The 18,480-nt window shown below is 45.8% G+C and overlaps 1 protein-coding gene across 1 annotated transcript in view; it reads left to right on the top strand.

Annotated features, from left to right (window-relative positions):
* The window catches only part of RTN3 (reticulon 3), a 39,286-nt gene that overhangs the window by 8,241 nt on the left and 12,565 nt on the right, over positions 1–18,480 (top strand). Inside the window, exons 2-3 of the mRNA XM_081891392.1 lie at positions 5,039–5,089; positions 14,311–16,314. Coding sequence (XP_081747518.1) covers positions 5,039–5,089; positions 14,311–16,314 — 2,055 coding nt within the window. The remainder of the gene's footprint in view (positions 1–5,038; positions 5,090–14,310; positions 16,315–18,480) is intronic.

Genomic DNA, 18,480 nt, shown 5'->3' with positions numbered 1-18,480 from the left:
TGCTCGGATCAAAATCTGAGCTGCTTCTCTGTAGCTGCTTCAAGCTTTGTTTCTGTTTTTTAAAAAGAAAAGCTACAATCACACTTCTTAATGAAGTGATCCCCAGTGATATGCCTGGGAGTGGTACTTCTAAAGGTCATCATTACTCAATCTTCAATTGATGTGAAATGAAGGGAGGGAGGTGGTATGGTATACGTTCCATGATGTGAATCTGTACCAACCACAAACTTCCTACGGCCAGGCCTCTAGCCAGGAATGTTGCAGTGAAATGGGGTGGGGAAGTATCAGTGCAGCACAGCTGGAAACTAAATATAGGTAGCCTGTTATGCTTATAGCTATGCATTTGTATAAACAGTAAATTCCAGGTGCTTCTCAGTTACCCCAAGAACTCGACACCTGTTGGCCAGAACGCTGGTGGGTGGGAACAGGGCAGCTTCTTACTGAGCATTTGGGTAGAATTCTGCCTGCAGGGTCCCCCCCCTCCCCAAACAAAAGAACTAGAGACTGCTTTAAAATTAAAGTTGAATGTTCAGGGAGGAGATGTAAAATTTTCCTAATTTCATCAAGCAGAGAAGATTCTGTGGGTAACAGAGAAGACTTCTGCCACATTGATGGCCCCTGAAATAATAGGTGTAGATTTCTCTGACATTATTATTTTGGTGGCAGCCTTGTCATAAGAATACATGAATCTTACCACCCACATGTGATTGATTTGCCTTATTTACACATTTATATGCAACCTATTTACTGCCTCCATCACATCCTCAAGTAGCTGTCCAGCAAAGCTGTTCTGAGTTGTGCAGGCTTTGCTGACACCCTCAGAGGCCTGCTGTGACTATTTGCTGCCCACTTGTGAGGATCATGAGAGGCCTTGCATGACTCACCAGCAGATCCAGAGCCACCATTTATTTGAAGACCAGTGGTTTAAGGATTCTTGTTTATAACCCAGCTTTGTTGTTTAGATAGCGCCTACAGCTGGGCCTTGGGGTATGTCTTCTCCCATGTGAATCTCCTCCAGTTCTGAGTGTTGCTGTGGTAAACGTACAGACTCATATGGATGGCAGATCAACTTCCACAAGAAGCAAGGCTTCCTCATTTGTGGCCCCAGTGTGTCATGGTCATTTGTTATGGTTGTCCTGTCAATTCCCCCCAGTGGAAAGTGAAGGCATTTCTCTTTGGCCATGCCTTTGGGGAGCGATGTCCGTTGAGATGTGTTCTGCTACAGTGCTTATTTTCCTTAATTTTGTTTTACTTTCAATTAAGTGGTATTACATTATTATTATTATTATTATTATTATTATTACTACTACTACTACTACTACTACATCTAAGGGATATATTTTTTCTGCCTCAAAGAGAAAAGAAAAGAAAAAACAATTGTGGGAGAGAATCGATTGCATTGTGGTCCTAAGATTGTCCTGTGACTGTCTTGTTTGTTAACTTGAACTCTGCAAGTAGCAAATGTTTCTTAAACCAGAAAAAACTAGTTATGAGATTCCGGAATAAAATAAATATGTGAAAATGAAACAGAAGTAAGCTGGGGGGGGGGGTTGTAAATTGGTGAGGGGAGAGTTAGTGGCCAAGAGTGTGAGTTGTGATGCCCCAGCCACAAATACCCTAGATGTACCTTGACAAGCTATTTTTTCAGCCTCCTCACCGACTCTGTCTACAGTGAGGATTTAATCCTGGTCTACTTGGTGGAGGTTGTAAAGACTACTGAGACGATGTAAGAAGCAATTTGAACACTAATGAGATAAATGCTGGACTTGATAGCTGTACAAAGGCTAACTACTGCCCACTAGTAGTAATTTGCACTTTTAATGAAGATTCAACCTTTTTTTAGGAGGTTAATATCTTTGCACTTGATGACAGTCAATAAATCTTAATATGGGTTTCAGACCATTTTGTGGTCTTTAAACACAGCCCTGGACATTTAGAAAAACTGACCATATGCTTTGGGAATGGCGTTAAAGCTTGGAGTTGCTTGTGCTTTTTAAGCTTACTGCATTGGTCTGTGCTCGGATTATTTAAATGTTTTATTAAGATGCTTTAGATCTTTGTAGTTCTTTCAGGGGGACCCCTCTTCTGGGTAGAATGACATGGTACAAATATGAAAGAATGATAAGGAATGCATCTGTAATTTGACCTGTTTCGCCTTGTGCTGTTCTCTGTCAAGGTCTGTCTTGTCATAGGTAGAAAAATGCTTTGTTGTTCATTGTTTTGGTGGTGGTGTTTTTTTTAAAAAAAACCGACATTGTTTCCATGGTTTTTCAGCACAGTTGCTTTTTCTCAATGCAAATCCCAGCTTGGGATCCGCTCAGGCTGCCTCAGAAAGGCCTCCACAAAGAACCATCTAGAACTCCGCAATTACGCTCTGGCTGTGCACGCAAGCCTCTTGCAAGGTCTGATAAATCAAAATAAAGATTCCTTTGAAAGCTTAATCCTGTGGTCAAATGACACTAAATAGCCCTATTGGCAGAACAGCTGGGAACGGAGGAGTGATTGATAAGGGGGGCCAGGGGCTTTACATTCATTTATTCTACCAGTGCATCTCTTCCCCCACCCCGAGCCTTGTTCTCTCCTGCACAACATCGGGCTGTAGCTAGGGAATGCATTTGCCAATTGCTTCACAATGCATCTCTTTTAAAAGAGGGAGACCCCTGGTGCAAATTGTAACTTGTCATCTATGGTCTGCATAGAGCTGCTGTTCATTGTTGCTAAATAAGCTCCGGTGTTGAAATTTTCCCCTTGCGGAGGGGTGTTTGGGCAGGGATAAGCATGAGAAGCAACTGGCGAGAGCCTCCTCCCTTTCTTTTTTCCCCTAAGGAATTATTGCCAATACCAGTTCGCAGCCTGGCATTTCAGGTTTTCAAGCTTGTTCTCTCTCTTTTCTGTACAGTTACTCTGGAAAATATGAGTCATCTACCAAGGTCTGTGATAGAGTGGATAAACTGGTTTTGTCATGTACAGTTTCCAGGCCATAGTTCTAGCCTTAAGCAGACTGCAGAATGTGAGATTCCTTAGGTATGGGTTGGACACAATCCTTTTTGGCAATTCCACACTGAACCTCAAGTTTCATGTACTGTAGTCCATGAGAGACAATCACTTCTCAAAGATGTGTGTTAGAAACCGCACTTTCAGATACTTTGGGATGCATCCGATTAAACCCTACTCAGAGTAAACCAGTTGAAATCAATGAACTTGTTATTGATGATCATTGATTTCAATGGCTTATTTGGATACAACCCTTGTAACACATATCCTTGTTGGCCATAGATTATATTTATTAAAATGTATGTAGCCTGCCTTTCAGGAAAAATCTTACAAAGGCTAATGTAATTAGTAAAAAATATATATAATACAAAAATCATATGTCCTGCAAAAACTTGTTGCAGCAGCTAATTATAGCATGTGCTAAAACTACAAATTGAAACAGTTTTGGTAGGCAAAAACCTTTGAGGTGGGAGCAGCCATGCCCAGGCACCTGGAAAGCATTAAAGAAGGCGCAAGGCCCCTGCCCCCTCTCTATAGCTCCCAGTTTGCAGTTAGAAGGGCAGGGAGTGCCACACAATGCAGAAACAGGTGTGTTCGTGAGTATCTGTGTCCATGTTCCAAGCCAGCTTGGAGCTGGAGTAGGGAAGACGGAGGCTTGCTTTGATTGGCTGCATTTGTCAGCTGTCCCATACATGCATGTGTGCCTCTCTCTCCCTGTTCCAGCTCTGAGCTCAAGGACAAAGGGAAGCTCATATTGCCAAATCAAATCCCTTGCTCCCTCTGAACTTTGGGCTGGGGGAGCAGGTGGGAATCCTCTGCCCCACTGGCAGTGAGGTTGCGAGGAAGCCTGGGGCTCATCATGCTTGCCCAAGGGCTATTTGAATGCATGACTTGGCGAGTAAAATTGTGGAGCTCAACCATGGTTTGGATGCTAAGCTATGGTTAGTACAAACCAGCCTTCCCCAGCCTGGTGCCCCACAGATGTTCTGAACTCACCAGCTCCCATCAGTCCAGCCAACATGGCCAATGGCTAGGGTTAATAAGAGTTGGGAGTTCAGAACATCTGGAGGGCACTAGGTTGGGGAAGGCAGATGTGAATCATGGCTTGGCATAAAGAACTTTAATACATAAACATTTCTGTCTTTCCCAGCAAGAAGGGGATGTTGGGCTTGGGCAACGGAGCTGTTTTCTGGTTAGATGCTGGCTGTGAGTGGAGGTGTGAGAAGCACAGAAAGCAAAATGACAGCAAAGGGTGTGACATGACTGGAGAGAGAAGAGTCAGCAATAAGTGAAGGGTGCGTTTTGAGGCTCTTGACTGCGATTCTGGTAGCATAACTGATAGTATGTTTTGATATGTATTGTGTGTTTTAGAAAGAGTTTGAGTAAGGGTTCAGATGGGTTTCAGTGGCCTGGCAAAATTCCTCTACCTATTTTTGAATTTATTTCTTACTAACTTTGCATTGAAAGCCAGTGCAGGAAAGCTGGCACGGTGAAGCTAATTTTGTCATTCCTGCTGCATCCAGGTACGCAACTTTGGGAGCTGCAGGAAATGATCTAGTAACCAGACTCGGACAGGGGCCACATTGGCTTCCCTTAGCTCTGCACATGTGAGGCTGTGGCCTCTATGTAAAATGGGGTTGACCAGTTTTCTCTCTCTAAAGTCTCATTTAAGCAGTTGCCAAAAGCCTTCCAATTACCCTGAAGTCTAGTTAGTTGCTTGTTACTTACCTGTTATTTTCCTGGCATTTCAAGCAAGAAAAAGAAAAATCAGAAGGAAAAAAGTGTGTTGTAGGTATTGTCGTGTGACGAGGTTATCCTTTTCCCTTCTTAAGCAGATGGATAATATCCTTCAGTTTGGCTTTGCTGTCGTAGAATCTTCATAAAACTTTGCAGCCAGGTGAGTGAGTAGCTGCTGATCTTTCCTCAGCCCCTCTCCTGTGGCCCAGGTACAGCTGAGACATCTGGAACTACAAAGCTGCTGTAATGTTTGTTTTTTCCTCCTTTCCAAGGTCATCAAGTCTCATCCTATGTATTTTCCTTTCAGATTCCTTTGTTTCTTCCTCTCAGCCTGTCTCTCTCTTTTCGACCTCACAAGGCAAGTCTGTCATTTTTCTTGTACCCCTGCTAAAAGAAAAATGTTGCAAAAGAGGCTGTAACTGGGAGCAGGATAAGGTTCATCTCTTTCAATTATCCCACACACCCTCTAGCTAGCTCCATAACAGCTTGTTGGGTTATAGTCAACAGAGCTTTGTTCATGGCCTAGTATACGGTATTTAGTGTCTACCTTCCCATTACTATTTCTAGCAAGCTGTAGCGTTAAACTCTTGTCTGTGTTAAAGTTGCAGTCTTGAAACCACCATATTTGCTAAAAGTACATGGATTATTGTTCAGTGAAACAATATATCTTTCAGGAAGAGTGGGGGCTTGGTTGCCCCATCTGTGAAGGGGCAAAATTTTAGATCGAAAACTTCTCCAGATTGTGACGTTTCAGGAGTTTCAAGTTTAGAAAGGAACTACAATCTCAGTATGGCTCCAGTAGGCCTCTCCAGGCGTTGTGACATGTTTCACAAAATAAATCTCCTTTGTTCAAGTTAATGATAATCAACAGAGCAGCCATACCCTTATGTAGTTTTCTTGTTGGATAGTATTGCATCCTAGGCTACTGGTTTTCAAACTCTGCTCTAGGGCACTCAAGAGCTACCTCTGAGTGGTCAGCAATAGTAGTAAGCAACTTCCTGAAGTCCAGCTTGGCTGTGCTTAACAATCTTCCCATGTGATGTGTGGCTGTAAGGAAGAGTTGAGCAAGCACTTGGTTACATATGTCACAAGGGGGGCAGTGAGGTCCAGTGGACCTGCCCAGTGCCCTGTAATTGCAGTACACTTGACAGATCATGCCCCAGAATCTTTACAGTGCACAATGGCTCCCATAGAAGATGCTTCAGTATGTACTTTGCAGACAGGTTGGTGGCCTGTAGTGGTACAAAGTTTGGAAAATTGCTGTCCTGGACTCTGCTAAAGTGAATGAATGGAAACTCTTTCCAGCTTGCATGCCTTTGGCAGCAGATAGTTTGGTGCTGGCAGTGTTGATGTGGGTTTCCTTTGCAGACATGCAAAGTCAGTTAGAAGGAATGGCGGGACCTGCCTTTGTTGGGAAGGAGGTGTGTGATGTACCAGGAAGATGCTGGTAGGGAAGGTGCTGAAGAGTTGATAATTCTCTTGGCTCTTTAATACAGTTGGTGAGGAGGGTATAGATAGGCTTACATATTATGTGTGTTACATAATAAGGGAGGGCCCATAACTCCATGGTGAAGCTCATGATTTGCATACCAGAGATCTCACATTTGATCCTTGGCATCTCCAGTTGAAGGGATCTGGGAGAGCTGTGGCCAATTTGAATAGACATTACCGGACTAGATGGACCATGTGGTCAGATTTCCTATGGCAGCTTTAAATAACAAGACCAGGTAAGAAGGAATTTGAAGATAACTTGATCTAGAGATGGGAAACCAGTGGCTCTCCAGATGTTGGTGGACTACATTTCCCAGCCCAAACCATCATGGCCAGTGATTGGAATGATGGCAGTTGTAGTCCAGCAACATCTGGAAAGCCACCAGTTCCCCATACCTCATTCCATGACAAAGCAAATAGTAGGCTTCAATTGCAATGAAACAAAATTTCTGTGTTTCCCATCCTTAATGTTTCTCAGAGAAGTCACATGAATAATGGTGCTGATGTCTGTCTTCAACAGGATTCAGAATCTCACATCTTACCTTCCATTAGGTGACTTTTCACCTCCATGGAACTCTTTATATGCCTAGTTATCTTGCAGAGGATGCAGGGTGTTGGCCAGACTTAGTGGACCGCTAACCATTGGTCCATAGTCAACCTTCCCCACCCTGGTGCCCTCCAAATATTTAGGACTCCCAAGTTGCAACTAATTGGCCATGCTGGCAGGGGCTTCTAGGGTAGTAGTTTTAAGAGGGCTCCAGATGGAGGAAAGTTGGCCCACATAAACAGAATTGTGCCCTAGAATAGCTTGTCTAGTAGGCAACTAAGAATTCCATTTGGGCGGTTCGGTTTCTGTGTTAAGTGCAGAGGAAGAAAAGCTCCTTTCTTCATGACCAGTATAGAAATGCAGAGGGGGCTGGCAAAGAAGGAACAGTTCGCTAGGTAGCCAGTCAGTGTGGTAGAAGGTTACCTCCTTCTTCAGTCTATAGAGAGGCAGAATGCCATGCTTGTATGCAGGCCAATCAGGAAGGGCCTACCCCTCTTCCACTGCCAGCATGAAAATGCAGGCCTCACGGTTGGCTAATAATTTTAGTGAGCTTATTTACAAACCTGTGCTAGAAACACACACACAGATCACATTCACCTGTGACTTTACATTACATGAGGAGACTACTAGCAGCATATGATCTGATCTTACAAAGTTTGTCTGCCAGTCCTGATCTTCTCACTGAGGAGCCCCAGGGCTCCCCAGAACACAATTTGGATAAAACCACTCGCCATGACCATTAGTAGAGGTAGAAACTTAGGACCTGCATCCAGGAGTGTGGAATCTACAGCCCTCCAGCAGTTGTTGAATTGCACTTCCCATCTTTCTTGGTTCTTGGCCATGCTGTGGAGGGCTGAAGGGCATTGGAGCGTAAAAACATCTGTAGGGACCACAGGTTCCCCACCCCGAGCAACACAGCATTTCAGGCACGGCCTTAGAAGTTCACGCTGACTTCGGTTTGCTCCCACTGCCAGCACAGGTTGGCCCAGTGAAAAGTGGTAGCCATTTCCGCCCCCAGAGCTAGCTATTTGCTGATGGAGGGTTCGGGTTTGAAATGTTGGCTGCTTTTTGTTTTGCTAAAACACCCACAGTTGTGACTTGCTGTAAGCACCGTATGAGCATGCTGACACGCCAAGGTGCAAGCCAGGCGTGATCTTGAGAATCAGGTTGCAATTCATTCCACATCAGCAACACTGCTGGTGGTGGTGTTGTCTGTCCAGCATTTTGCCTTGCATCACCCCATTGGCACCCATTTCATCACTGTTACAGCTACACCCGATACTGTGGATTATTGTCCACTGCGTCATGCAGCTGAAAGGGAGTGTTGGCTGTCGAGATATATCCTAACCACCCCAGTTGAGACCAGAGCAGGCCTCGGAATTGCCCTGGCCAATCAGCATCTTGTTTCCAAACAGTGTCCTGCTAGATGTCACTACCACAAGGGTAGCCAACCTGTGACTCTCCAGATTTTGGACCACAGCTCCCATCATCCCTGACCTTTGGTCATTGTGGCTGGGCTTGCCAGAAGTTGGGAGTCCCAACAAAATCCAGTGGGCACCATGTTGGCCTATTCTAGAACAGGAATAGGGAATCTATGGCCTTCCAGATGTTCTTCATCTCCCAACTCTAGTCAGCCACAGCTGGCATAGCCAACAGTGGAGTCCAGCAACATCAACCCTGTGGGGCCCTTTTGTTTGTCCTTAGCACCTTGCATTCAGGGGGTAGACTGAAACGATTTAGGCATCAGAAATGCTTTCAGCCCCGAATAGGAAGCTGCTACAATGAAAGACATTTGGGGCAAACAGCAGCAAACCAGTTACAGCCTTTTTTGTAAACAACAACAAAAAACATTTTTCTTCTCACTCCCCCCCTTCTAATACTTAAAGTTCCCTCGAGACCTAGCTTGGCTGCAAAGTCCTGGCTGATTTCCTTATCTTGGTGCTGTGGCTTATCACGTGCTATTTCTATGGCTGCTTCTGCACGCTGTGTTTTTCTTTCTTTCTCTCTCTCTCTCTTGAAGAGCTTCACCTTTGTCTGTGTAAACTTGCTTTTTGAAGAAACCAAGCACTAGGCAAAAAATGGAGGTGTGGGGTGGCAATGGCAGTAAAGCATGCAGGCGACTAAAATTTCAGGGCAAGATGCTTAGTCAGGAGGGGCTCTAGGGCATGTGCTGGTAAAGAAATCCTGACTCTGATCCAAAAATCCTCCTTGCAAAATCCTTCTGCAATGGAAACAATTCATGTAAATTTGATTAAACTGGAAAAAAAAATCTGAGGGCTTATTCTTGGTTAGCAGAATCAAGGTAGTATTTGGGTTTTGTTTTGTTTTTCCAAGGGCTGATGTGGAAGATAGGTAAGGTGGTTAAGGTTGCAGTGACATAACCAGATATTATGGCAAATTCTGATGTTACAGCCAGACTATGCCTCAGGTTCACCCACTCTTTTTCCCTCTCCCTCTCCCTCTCCTCCCACATGCCCAGATTCCTCGCACTCTCGCTTTGTGATTCACAACAACTAATTTGCCATGACATCTTACTTGCACAAGCTATGGGCAATTTGCCACCAAACTAGAATTGGAAACCTTGGTTTGAACTGATTTGTGGCCTTCAGGTAAGCTATGGTTTGGTGGTGACTGTAGCTTACTCCATTTTGGACATAACAACAAACCATGGTTATTGTAAATTGAATAGTCAGAGGGGGATTGCAGAAGGGAATTTGTGAGCCCAGGTCACAGCTCTGGCAACTAAATTGTGATATAGCCATGACTATTGTAAAGAGATTGGGCAGCTTGGAGCCCCTTTCAAATCTGTTCCTGCTTTGGAACCTTTAACCCACTGGTTTTCAGGCCCCCTACCCTCCACAAAGGCTCTCCACCCTTATTAGTCAACTGAGGAACCATTGTATATTCCAAAAGATTCTAAAGCACACTCAATATACTCATGGCACCTACTGGGCCTAGAATGTGTCCAAACACGTCTCTGAGTATTGCAGTGGGAAAAGCTTGTTCCTAATTAAGGACCCCCTAATTAAGGATACCCTAATGAGGGTATCACAGCTGTCTGGCACACTGTTGGAAAGCCACTGCTTTAATTTGATAGTGTGTCCACAATCACAAGATCTGCTTTTATTTAAAAGCTAGGGGGAAAAGAGCTGGAAATGTGTGTTTGAAAACTGAAAAGGTAGAGAATTTCTGTTTTAATGCAAGGCAAAAACTACTGCACTGTACCCTTATGTAAGGAGCCCTCTTGTTAAGTCAAGGTCTGTTGCAGCATGTCTATTTTGAGTAAAAGTTAGTTGAATTCTAGCCAGAGATGATGTCCAGGTGCTGGGTGACTTAATTAGTGCAGATTGAAATAGATTGAAATGATTTGCAGATGGTTTTTGTTGTTCTTCCAAGTTAGGCAGGCTGCTGTCCTCTGGGCCTGACTTAAAGCTGACGTTGAAAATTTGAGGTGCAAATACGTTGTGCTACCTGGTCTTGCCAATCCATGTCTCATTCATTGTGTGTCTTGCTGGGTCCAGCAGGACAATGGAGATAGATCATATCCCATTGTAACATATATGCCACACTCCTGGTGTCTTTCTTTTCAGAATGGCCTGAGGGAGATATCTGAGAATAATTCCACTCTTCATAAGGCTACTGACTAACGGGGTAACCCCCACAAAAAATTAGAAAACTGCCTTATTGCAGCCTTCCCCAGCCTCATGTACTCCTATTGCTGGACTTCCAACTCCCATCACCACCAGTGAATATAGTAGATGGTTGCGGATTACAGGAGTTGGATGGCCAAAAACTAATGGAAGGCACCAGGTTGGGGACAGTTGCCTTTAGTGAAGCAGAGCCCTTGGTGCATCTACCCTGGTACACTATACTGTGACATCTGTCCAAGCAAGGTTCCTACTTCTCTCCATGGAGAAAGCCAGAGGTTGATCTTGGACCTTTTACATACATTGAGCATTCTGCTACTGGGTTGTAGGCACTCCTGCAAGTTAAAGAATGTCGATGAAGTTGTCTTATACCAAGTCTACCTATTGGTCTACCTAATTCTGTGTTGTCTACTCGGATGGGCAGTGGCTCTCCAAGATTCTCAGGAAGTGGTCTTCTTGGCCTTGCTACCAGAATCCTTGGACCTGGAAATGCTTGGGATTTAACCTAGGGCTCTTCTGTGTGCAGAATGCAAATTACCACTGAGATGGGCATTTAAATGCCATCAAGCAGCGGACGATTCTGAGGGCACTGAGACTTACACTATTCAAAAGTAGATGGGAATAAGCGTTTCGAGCTCTGTCACGTTTGTGAGTAAATTCCCTGCTTCTGCTCAGTGTAGTTGCCTTAAAACTAAAATTTCACCTGACTAATCTGTGTGCTTCTCTTGAGCATTAAGACCTTATTCAGTCTCTCCTTGGCTGTAACTGGTGTGCCTGCCAGGCTTGTAGTTGGAGGTGAAGAGGAGCACCTTTAGCCATGCAGTTGTTTTTAAAGCTGAGCTGTCTCAGGCAAGTGACATTAAAGTTTTACGCCACATCTGCTGTATTGGAACCTTGTTCTGTTCCTCCATGGCATGATCTTCAGACAGTTCCTCAACAAGACCAGAGCTGAGCATTGAGCTTCCCTGAAGCACAGCTTGCCCATTACCACTGACCTTCCCCAGCAGGTATGCTCGTGACCTTCAGCCTTTTCAAATCTGGGACCCAACCTAAGCCTTCAGCTGCAACATGGGCTCCAGCTTTAATTTAAGGTGTATATATCCCTCTCTCGCTCCCTTCCCAATTGGCATACTTGATACATCAGACATACTGGTTTGCCATTCTGCCTCTCTAGAAATCCTGGGAATTGCAATTTGGTGGGGTGGGGAGTCTGTAACACTCCTTAGCACCCTACAGTTCCCACCCTACAGAACTGGTAGTGTAGGCCAAGGTTTCCCAAACTTGGGTCATCAGCTGTTGTGGGACTCTAACACCCATCATCCCATGGGTTCTGGTAGCTAGGAATAATGGGATTTCCCACGTTTGGGAAACCCTGGTATAGGCATACCCTCATTCTTTCTCTTCCTTACTGTTTTAAATTGTTGCGCTGCCACGGCACACATGCACCATGGGGTCTGTCCACCAACCCCAGTAGATCAGGGGAGGGCAGCCTGTTTTCTGCTGGGCCACACTCCCTTAGAAGTAGATTGGGGACGGTAGACCTTTGGTAGGCAGGGCAGACCCAGAAAGTTGGCGGGGCCAGAGCTAAAGGTGAATGGAGCCATTCCATTTCTTTCTCTGTCTTTCTGCCACCCCATTTCCCCCTGCCTTCCTGCCACCTACGACTCGTCCAGTGTTAGAAACTAGGATAGAAAAGCTATTTGCCACATGGCTTCTGGAACCTACGTTATGGGCACGGGTGACTCACGCTACACAGCAGCGAGCCTACTTTGGAGTCAGCTGGGAAGGAATTTCTCCTTCTATGCCCACAGCACCAGCGGCAGCAATTTTATTCTTGAGTCTCTGTCACCAAGCATGGCGACAAGACTTCTCAAAGTGCTTGCATTCTGACAATCCCCAGTCACAAAATGTGCCTGGCACCTGGCTAATTTTGAACACTGGACTCATTAGCTTTAGGTTGCTTGCCCCTGCACTAGATAGTTGACAGACCCAATAGGCTTATGCATCATCACAGGGACTCGGCATACCTGTGACCCAGGGTAGTCTTGCATGGAAGCGAGTTGTTTTGAAATCAGTGAGATGGCGTGAATTTGAAATCGGTGAGATGGCATGAAGATGTGAGAATAGCCCTTCCATGTTTCAGGAGCGTGTTTCTTTGATGCAATCAAGGCAGTGGCTAAAATGTTTCAGTAGAGAGTCCTGTGCTCAAATGGTCCTCTTTCAAGAAAACAAGCTGTCATCAGGACTTCCTTCCTAGAGCATGTCCTCACTGGCTAAATTCAGAATACAATATTAGTAGCACCATGAAAAGTTTCAACTGTCACCTGACCTTTCATGGTTTGAGACTGGATGGATGAAGTCTTAACCGTGATATGTTTCGTGAAGCAAGAAGGGGACGTGTACATGTTTGTTAACGAGGATTTCTTCCCTGCCTTTTGGTCATTAAGGGCACTTAAGGTGGCTCCATGAGGATAATGAGCAGGAGAAATGAACACCCTTCCCATCTAGATTCTGTACACAAAGGGGAGATTTCTGCTGTGGACTTCCAACCATTAGTCCAGAATGCAGTTCTTCAGGAGCTCACTTGTGGATGATGCCTTCTGGCTGTAATATTGCACTTGTCCAAGAAACAGCCTGTCACGGTTCCAGCTTTATTTTCCCATGGCATTCTAAGTGTTGGGTGACTGAGAAGAAAAATCCACTGAGTAACTGAAACTCGGTTCTATTGCAATATGTGGGCTGGTGCCCTTAGGCTCTTGGCACACCCCTCCAGTGCCTTTCTCAACCATTGCCCCAAGCCTAGGGAGTGGTTCTCAGTATTGCTCTGTCGTGTCAACCCAGTCCAGAAGCATTGGTAGAATTACCCATCTTAGGGCTCTCTGACACCTAGAAAGGACAGGATAGCTCAGTCAAGGCAGAGGGCACACAACATCCATAGGGAGGATATAGTCAGATCTTAGGTGCACCTAGTCTTGTAGTGTTAATACTCTCGTGAGTTTCATGGAGGGGTCTTTCCCAGTACAGCCTCATTTATCACAGCTATACATTTGTAGAGTTGGAAGGGACCATGAGGATCATCTAGTCCAAACCCCTGTAATGCAGGAATCTTTCACCCAACGTGGGGTTCAAACCCACAACCCTGAGATTAAGTGTCTCATGCTCTACAGGCTGAGCTGTCCCTCAGGATATGATGCCTGGGGTTGATCCCGAGACCTTCTGCATGCAAAGCATGTGGTCTCCTGCTGAGCTACAGTCTCTCTCCAGTTCGCTCTATTACTTGGTGTGACAGTAGTTGGAAGGGCCTTTTTGCTCTGTCCTGTGGCAAACTAGTAAAACATGCCATTCTTGTTAGAGCTTCAGAGTTCCTAGACACTTTGCTCAAGAAGCCCCTCCAAACATTGACAGCTTATCAGAACTGGGGTGCATCTCCCTGCAGCTATGCCACCCTGTAAGCAACCAGCATCATTCTGTTCACATGCACTAATTTGGGTTACTTCTATTCATCCACCCGGCATGCTCACCATTGCACACTTAGATATTTTATTTTATTTTATTTTGGCTGACCTGAGCTCTTCTTCTGCTATGAACTTAACTGTTGGTGGCTTTTATGTTCCTGTGGATCATAATTCCCCTGTGAAGTGGCTCCCTTGTGAAGTCCTATGGGTGACAGTCTCTTGCATGTTTGCCAAGGCAGATGTTTCAGAGTCTTGTCTCCCTAGTTCTAAGAGCATGTTGCCTGCTTGACTGTGAAATCTGTGACTGCTGCTCTTTCCCTTTTATCCCGTTTGTAAAATGGGGGCCCCTAGATGGGTCCGTGTCTCTTCTTCCATGTGTCCCAACAACTTGGGCTTCCAAGGTTGCAATTTCCTTCCTCCCCTGTGTTCTCTTGATCAGCTGGAGCTCAAGCTGCTTTTTTAGCATATTCAGGAAACCAGAGGGAAAGAAATGGCAAATCCACACCCTCAGATGTAGGAAAAGAATTCGTAGATGGCCAAAGTCAGAACCACATCTATGGGACCAGTGAAGGTTTGGGAGCAGGGCCAGTCTCTGTAGGATCCACTGGCCTAGAGGAATCGTCGCTCTCTGTTGGATCCAAAGTTCACATCTGTGACCCAGTGGTGCAAGCTTCTTCCTTGACTCATAATGACTTTAAGGGAGGTGTTGCCCTAGATGGAAAAGTTGATCTGAGTAAATGTGACCAACACAAAAAACCAGCTTCAAGTGGAGAGTCCAAATTGGCTTTGCTAACCAACCCAAAAGACGAACCCGAGCACTCTCTACCCAGGGTTGCCTATTCTCATTCCCCAACATCCCCAGTGGTAGCTGGTGAGGCCGTTGTGGAAAAAGATTCCCCTGAGTCTCCATTTGAGGTCATTGCTGACAGACTGGAATTTGATAAGGAATTCAAAGATGTCCTTGCAAGCAACTCCAATGATATCGGTAGCAACTGGGTAATGCACAGCGAAAGGGAGCTCCTCACAGACATCCCAGAAGATAGCGTGTGTGAGTTTCAAGTGAAGCCACGGGGCGGGAGCCGAATTCCGCCAGGGCCTGGCCTCTCACGCCAGTCTTCAGGCACAACGGCAGCACTGGAAGAAGTGTCCAAATGTGTCCGTGACTTGCACAGCTTCACGAGTGAGATGCTCAACTGGGATATGATTCCTAAGGATCTGGAGGACAAGCCTGATGACTTTGGCAGCTCGGGCTTCTTGCCGTCGCCTACCCGAGATTCAAATGGCGTCGCTGCTGGGTCGGTAGGTGGCAAGGTGGAAGCGAGCAAAGCTTCCAGCCCTCACCAGCCCCTCAAAATCAGCATCCATCAAAAAGACAGCTCATCTCCAGTGGTGAAGGATGAGAAGAAGGCCATAGTCGGTCGTGAGGTATCTGTTATGAAAGTCATTCCCACCGCTGCAGCAGAGCCGAAGGCAGATGTCCGCTGGCCAAATTCCAGCCTACCCGAAATGGCTGATGCTGACAGCTCTGGGGAGTCAGATGACACCGTCATAGAAGATGCTACTGTGATTCCAGCCTCCCAAAATGAGACTGCTGCAGAGAGCAGCAAGCCACTCCCCAAGGCACTTGACTCTGTCAAGACAGCAGTTGTACATATAGACGACAAAGGGAGCAAGCCACGTAAACCCAGCCCAGAAGGCGCAATTCCACCCAAGGCCCTGGAATGCAATTGGGGATCCATTGATGACTTTGAAGCTATCCAGACCAAGACAAATGTTCAGGGGGGAAGCCCAGTTGCTGCTTCTCTGCCGCCTAAACAGCCCTCTCCTGGCATACCTCCTAAAGCGGGGCAGGAATTGTGCACTTATGGACAGGACCTACTTGGAAAAAGGCCCAGGATGGATGGCCTCCCCTTGGACAATGTAAAAGAGGCTGTGTGTCCAGACTCCCTCAATGGGGAGAGCTTTATGGGCTTTATGAAAGAGGGCTTGAATTCCAAAGGGAGCGAATCTCCGGATGACGCTGTTGAGACCTTCTCGGAAGCAGAGCTAAAAGCAGCAAGATCCGAGGTGGCGGATCCCCATTCACAGCAGCCACCAAAGGCGACTCAAGACTTTGAGCAAGAGCACCTCACCATCAAGGCCCTCAAAGAAGTTGGCAGGAAGGCTGAGACAGAGAGGCAGCCCCTTCCACCAAGCAAGGTCTCGGTTCCCGGAGGGAGGCGTCCTGGGCAGTACTGCGAGGTACCCCCAGACCCCCGAGGTCCTGTTCAGAAGTCTGCCCTGGAGAAGAGACCCCTCTGCCTTGAGCAAGCTGTGGACGTGAAGCTGGCTTCTGCCCCTGCTGCCCTTGGCGGGCACGACATTCCCAACAAATCTTCCCAGGCCCCTCTTCCCGAGCCTCCTATGCCACATGCTATTGCAAAATTACTGGCTGAATTTTCAGGTAAACACACTCTTTGGTTGCTGCTTTTTTATGCCTTGCATGCGTGGCCCTCTAAAGACCAATATTATGTTAGTTTACCTCTACAGGGGTGGCAGTGCCCCCCCCATAGGTACCCTAGTTTTACAGCAGCCATTCCCCTGCAATTTAGTGTCATCAACCTGCTCTGTGTTCATCAAGGATGAGATTCCAGGAGTACCTGAGGGATCTGCCAACTTGAAAAATGCCCAGTCCCTCCTAGTGCTACTGGCCCTGTTAGAACTCTATATTTCTTCAGGGGAGGGGAGGTGTGTAACCTCGTGCTTATATGACTTGCTTAACTCCCCAAAATTGTAGTAGAAAAAAATATTACCCCCACCACACCCAAAACAGTAACAACCACACCGTGGTACCTTACCTAAAACAGAACCACAAAATGCTGAGCAGTAATGGGAATGAAGCAATTGCTTTAAATCTGCATTGATCTGCATATGAAAGAGAACAAGGACTTCGGTGGAGGGGATGAAGTAGTTCATAAATTATGCCCCCCCCCCCCGAATTGCTGAATATCAGACAGAGAAATTTGGGAGCTCAATTGAGCTAAGTTGTACCTAAGTTTGTATGTGCAGGAGTCTGCCATCTTACGCAGGTTGTGTTCCACTGTAGCTGATGGATGTATAGCTCTGCAGTATGAATCACACTCATGTTACAAGGTGTGTGTCTGAACTCACACGCATGTCTAGAACTCGTGTGTATTCATTTGCACACTCCCAAGACACTTAGATAACCTTTTGCTAGAGTAAGGAGGGAAGGTGGGCATTGGCCTTCCTCTCTGCCTGTTTGAAAAGATGCTGTAAGAGTATCTTTCTGCATTTGGAGGTGGGTGTGGGTGGGGAGAAGTTGTTGCTAGGAAGACTTCCTCCCAGTGAGGGAAATCTCAGCCCATCACAACCCTGGGGTTGTATTCCCCCTGCTCTCCTTTGTTCACCAGCATGGCTTTTATGGGCTTGATACCAGACAAGCACAACAGAGGGATTCTTGGCTTCTGCTCTGTTTGGGCTGCGGGCTTCAGTTTTTGCAGATGCTTTTCCTCTCTCCCTTTCTTTGTTTTTATTTTCAAGCTGAACTGCAAGCAGAGGGGTGGGGGTTAACGAGAGGCAAAACCCATCATTATTTTTATTTTCCCCTCCTCTGTGGGTCAAGGAGCAAGCAGCCTGAAAAGGGTTTTTTATAAACTTTCATCTTTGGCGAGTTGCCAGTCGCCCATCTCCCATAAAGAGGGAGTGGCTCTCCCATGTCTGAACAGAGAGAGTGTTGTGCTGAGTTTTAAATGCCTCCTCTGTGCTGCTGCTCCTAGGAGGGGCCCTTGCCCCATGGTGGGCCACATGCTTTGCATGTGTAAAGTCCCAGGCTCAATCCCTGGGGTAGTTCAGGGGGTGGCAAGACGCTTTGGCTGCATAACGTCCCAGTTTGACAGTCTCCAATGGAAAGGATCTCTGGTTGCGGGGCTGGAATCCTTGGGAACTGCTGCCAGTCAGAGCAAGCAGTACTAAGTTAGGCTAGCCAATCCGGTCTGACTTGATACAAGGCAGCTTCATGTTGTCATATTATGTGTGTCTTACTTGCTTGGGCATTAGGGCAGCACCAAGTGATACTATATTGTTAACTCTGCTTTTAACGTGTTCTTGTAATATTATTGTGTTTTTTCCCTTGCTTGTAAACCAGTTCAGGACTTCTGAGTTAGGAAGCCATATACAAATTTATTGAACCTCAACCCACACCACAATTTCCAGGTGTACAGAGATTAATGTATTTTAAATGAGAGAGAACGCTGGAGACTCATAATATTTGCTTTATTTCCAAATATGAATAAGACATGGCGGGGGCCTTTTCAGAGTTGTCTCCTACCCCATAGGATTCCCTTTCAAAGGCACAACTGGTTCTTTCAATTCAGCGAGCTTTTAAAGACTGTTGTTTTTCCCTTTTGCTTTTAATGGCAGATATTTATGTATCTGCTTCTGGTGGCATTCCTTATGGCGTTTCTAAGATGTATTTTGCTCAGTCCTGATTAATTTTATATCATACTTCGTTACTTTTTATTTCGTTTTTGCATATATTTACACCACCCAGATAATCTTTTAGATCAAGAGTAATATGTTTAAATAAAATATATATATATATAATACAAGT

The sequence above is a fragment of the Podarcis melisellensis genome (assembly GCF_964234715.1).
Source record: "Podarcis melisellensis genome assembly, chromosome: 16".
NCBI lineage: Eukaryota > Metazoa > Chordata > Lepidosauria > Squamata > Lacertidae > Podarcis > Podarcis melisellensis.
Note: the sequence above shows the minus strand (reverse complement) of the source record. Positions and strands in the feature narration are given on the sequence as shown.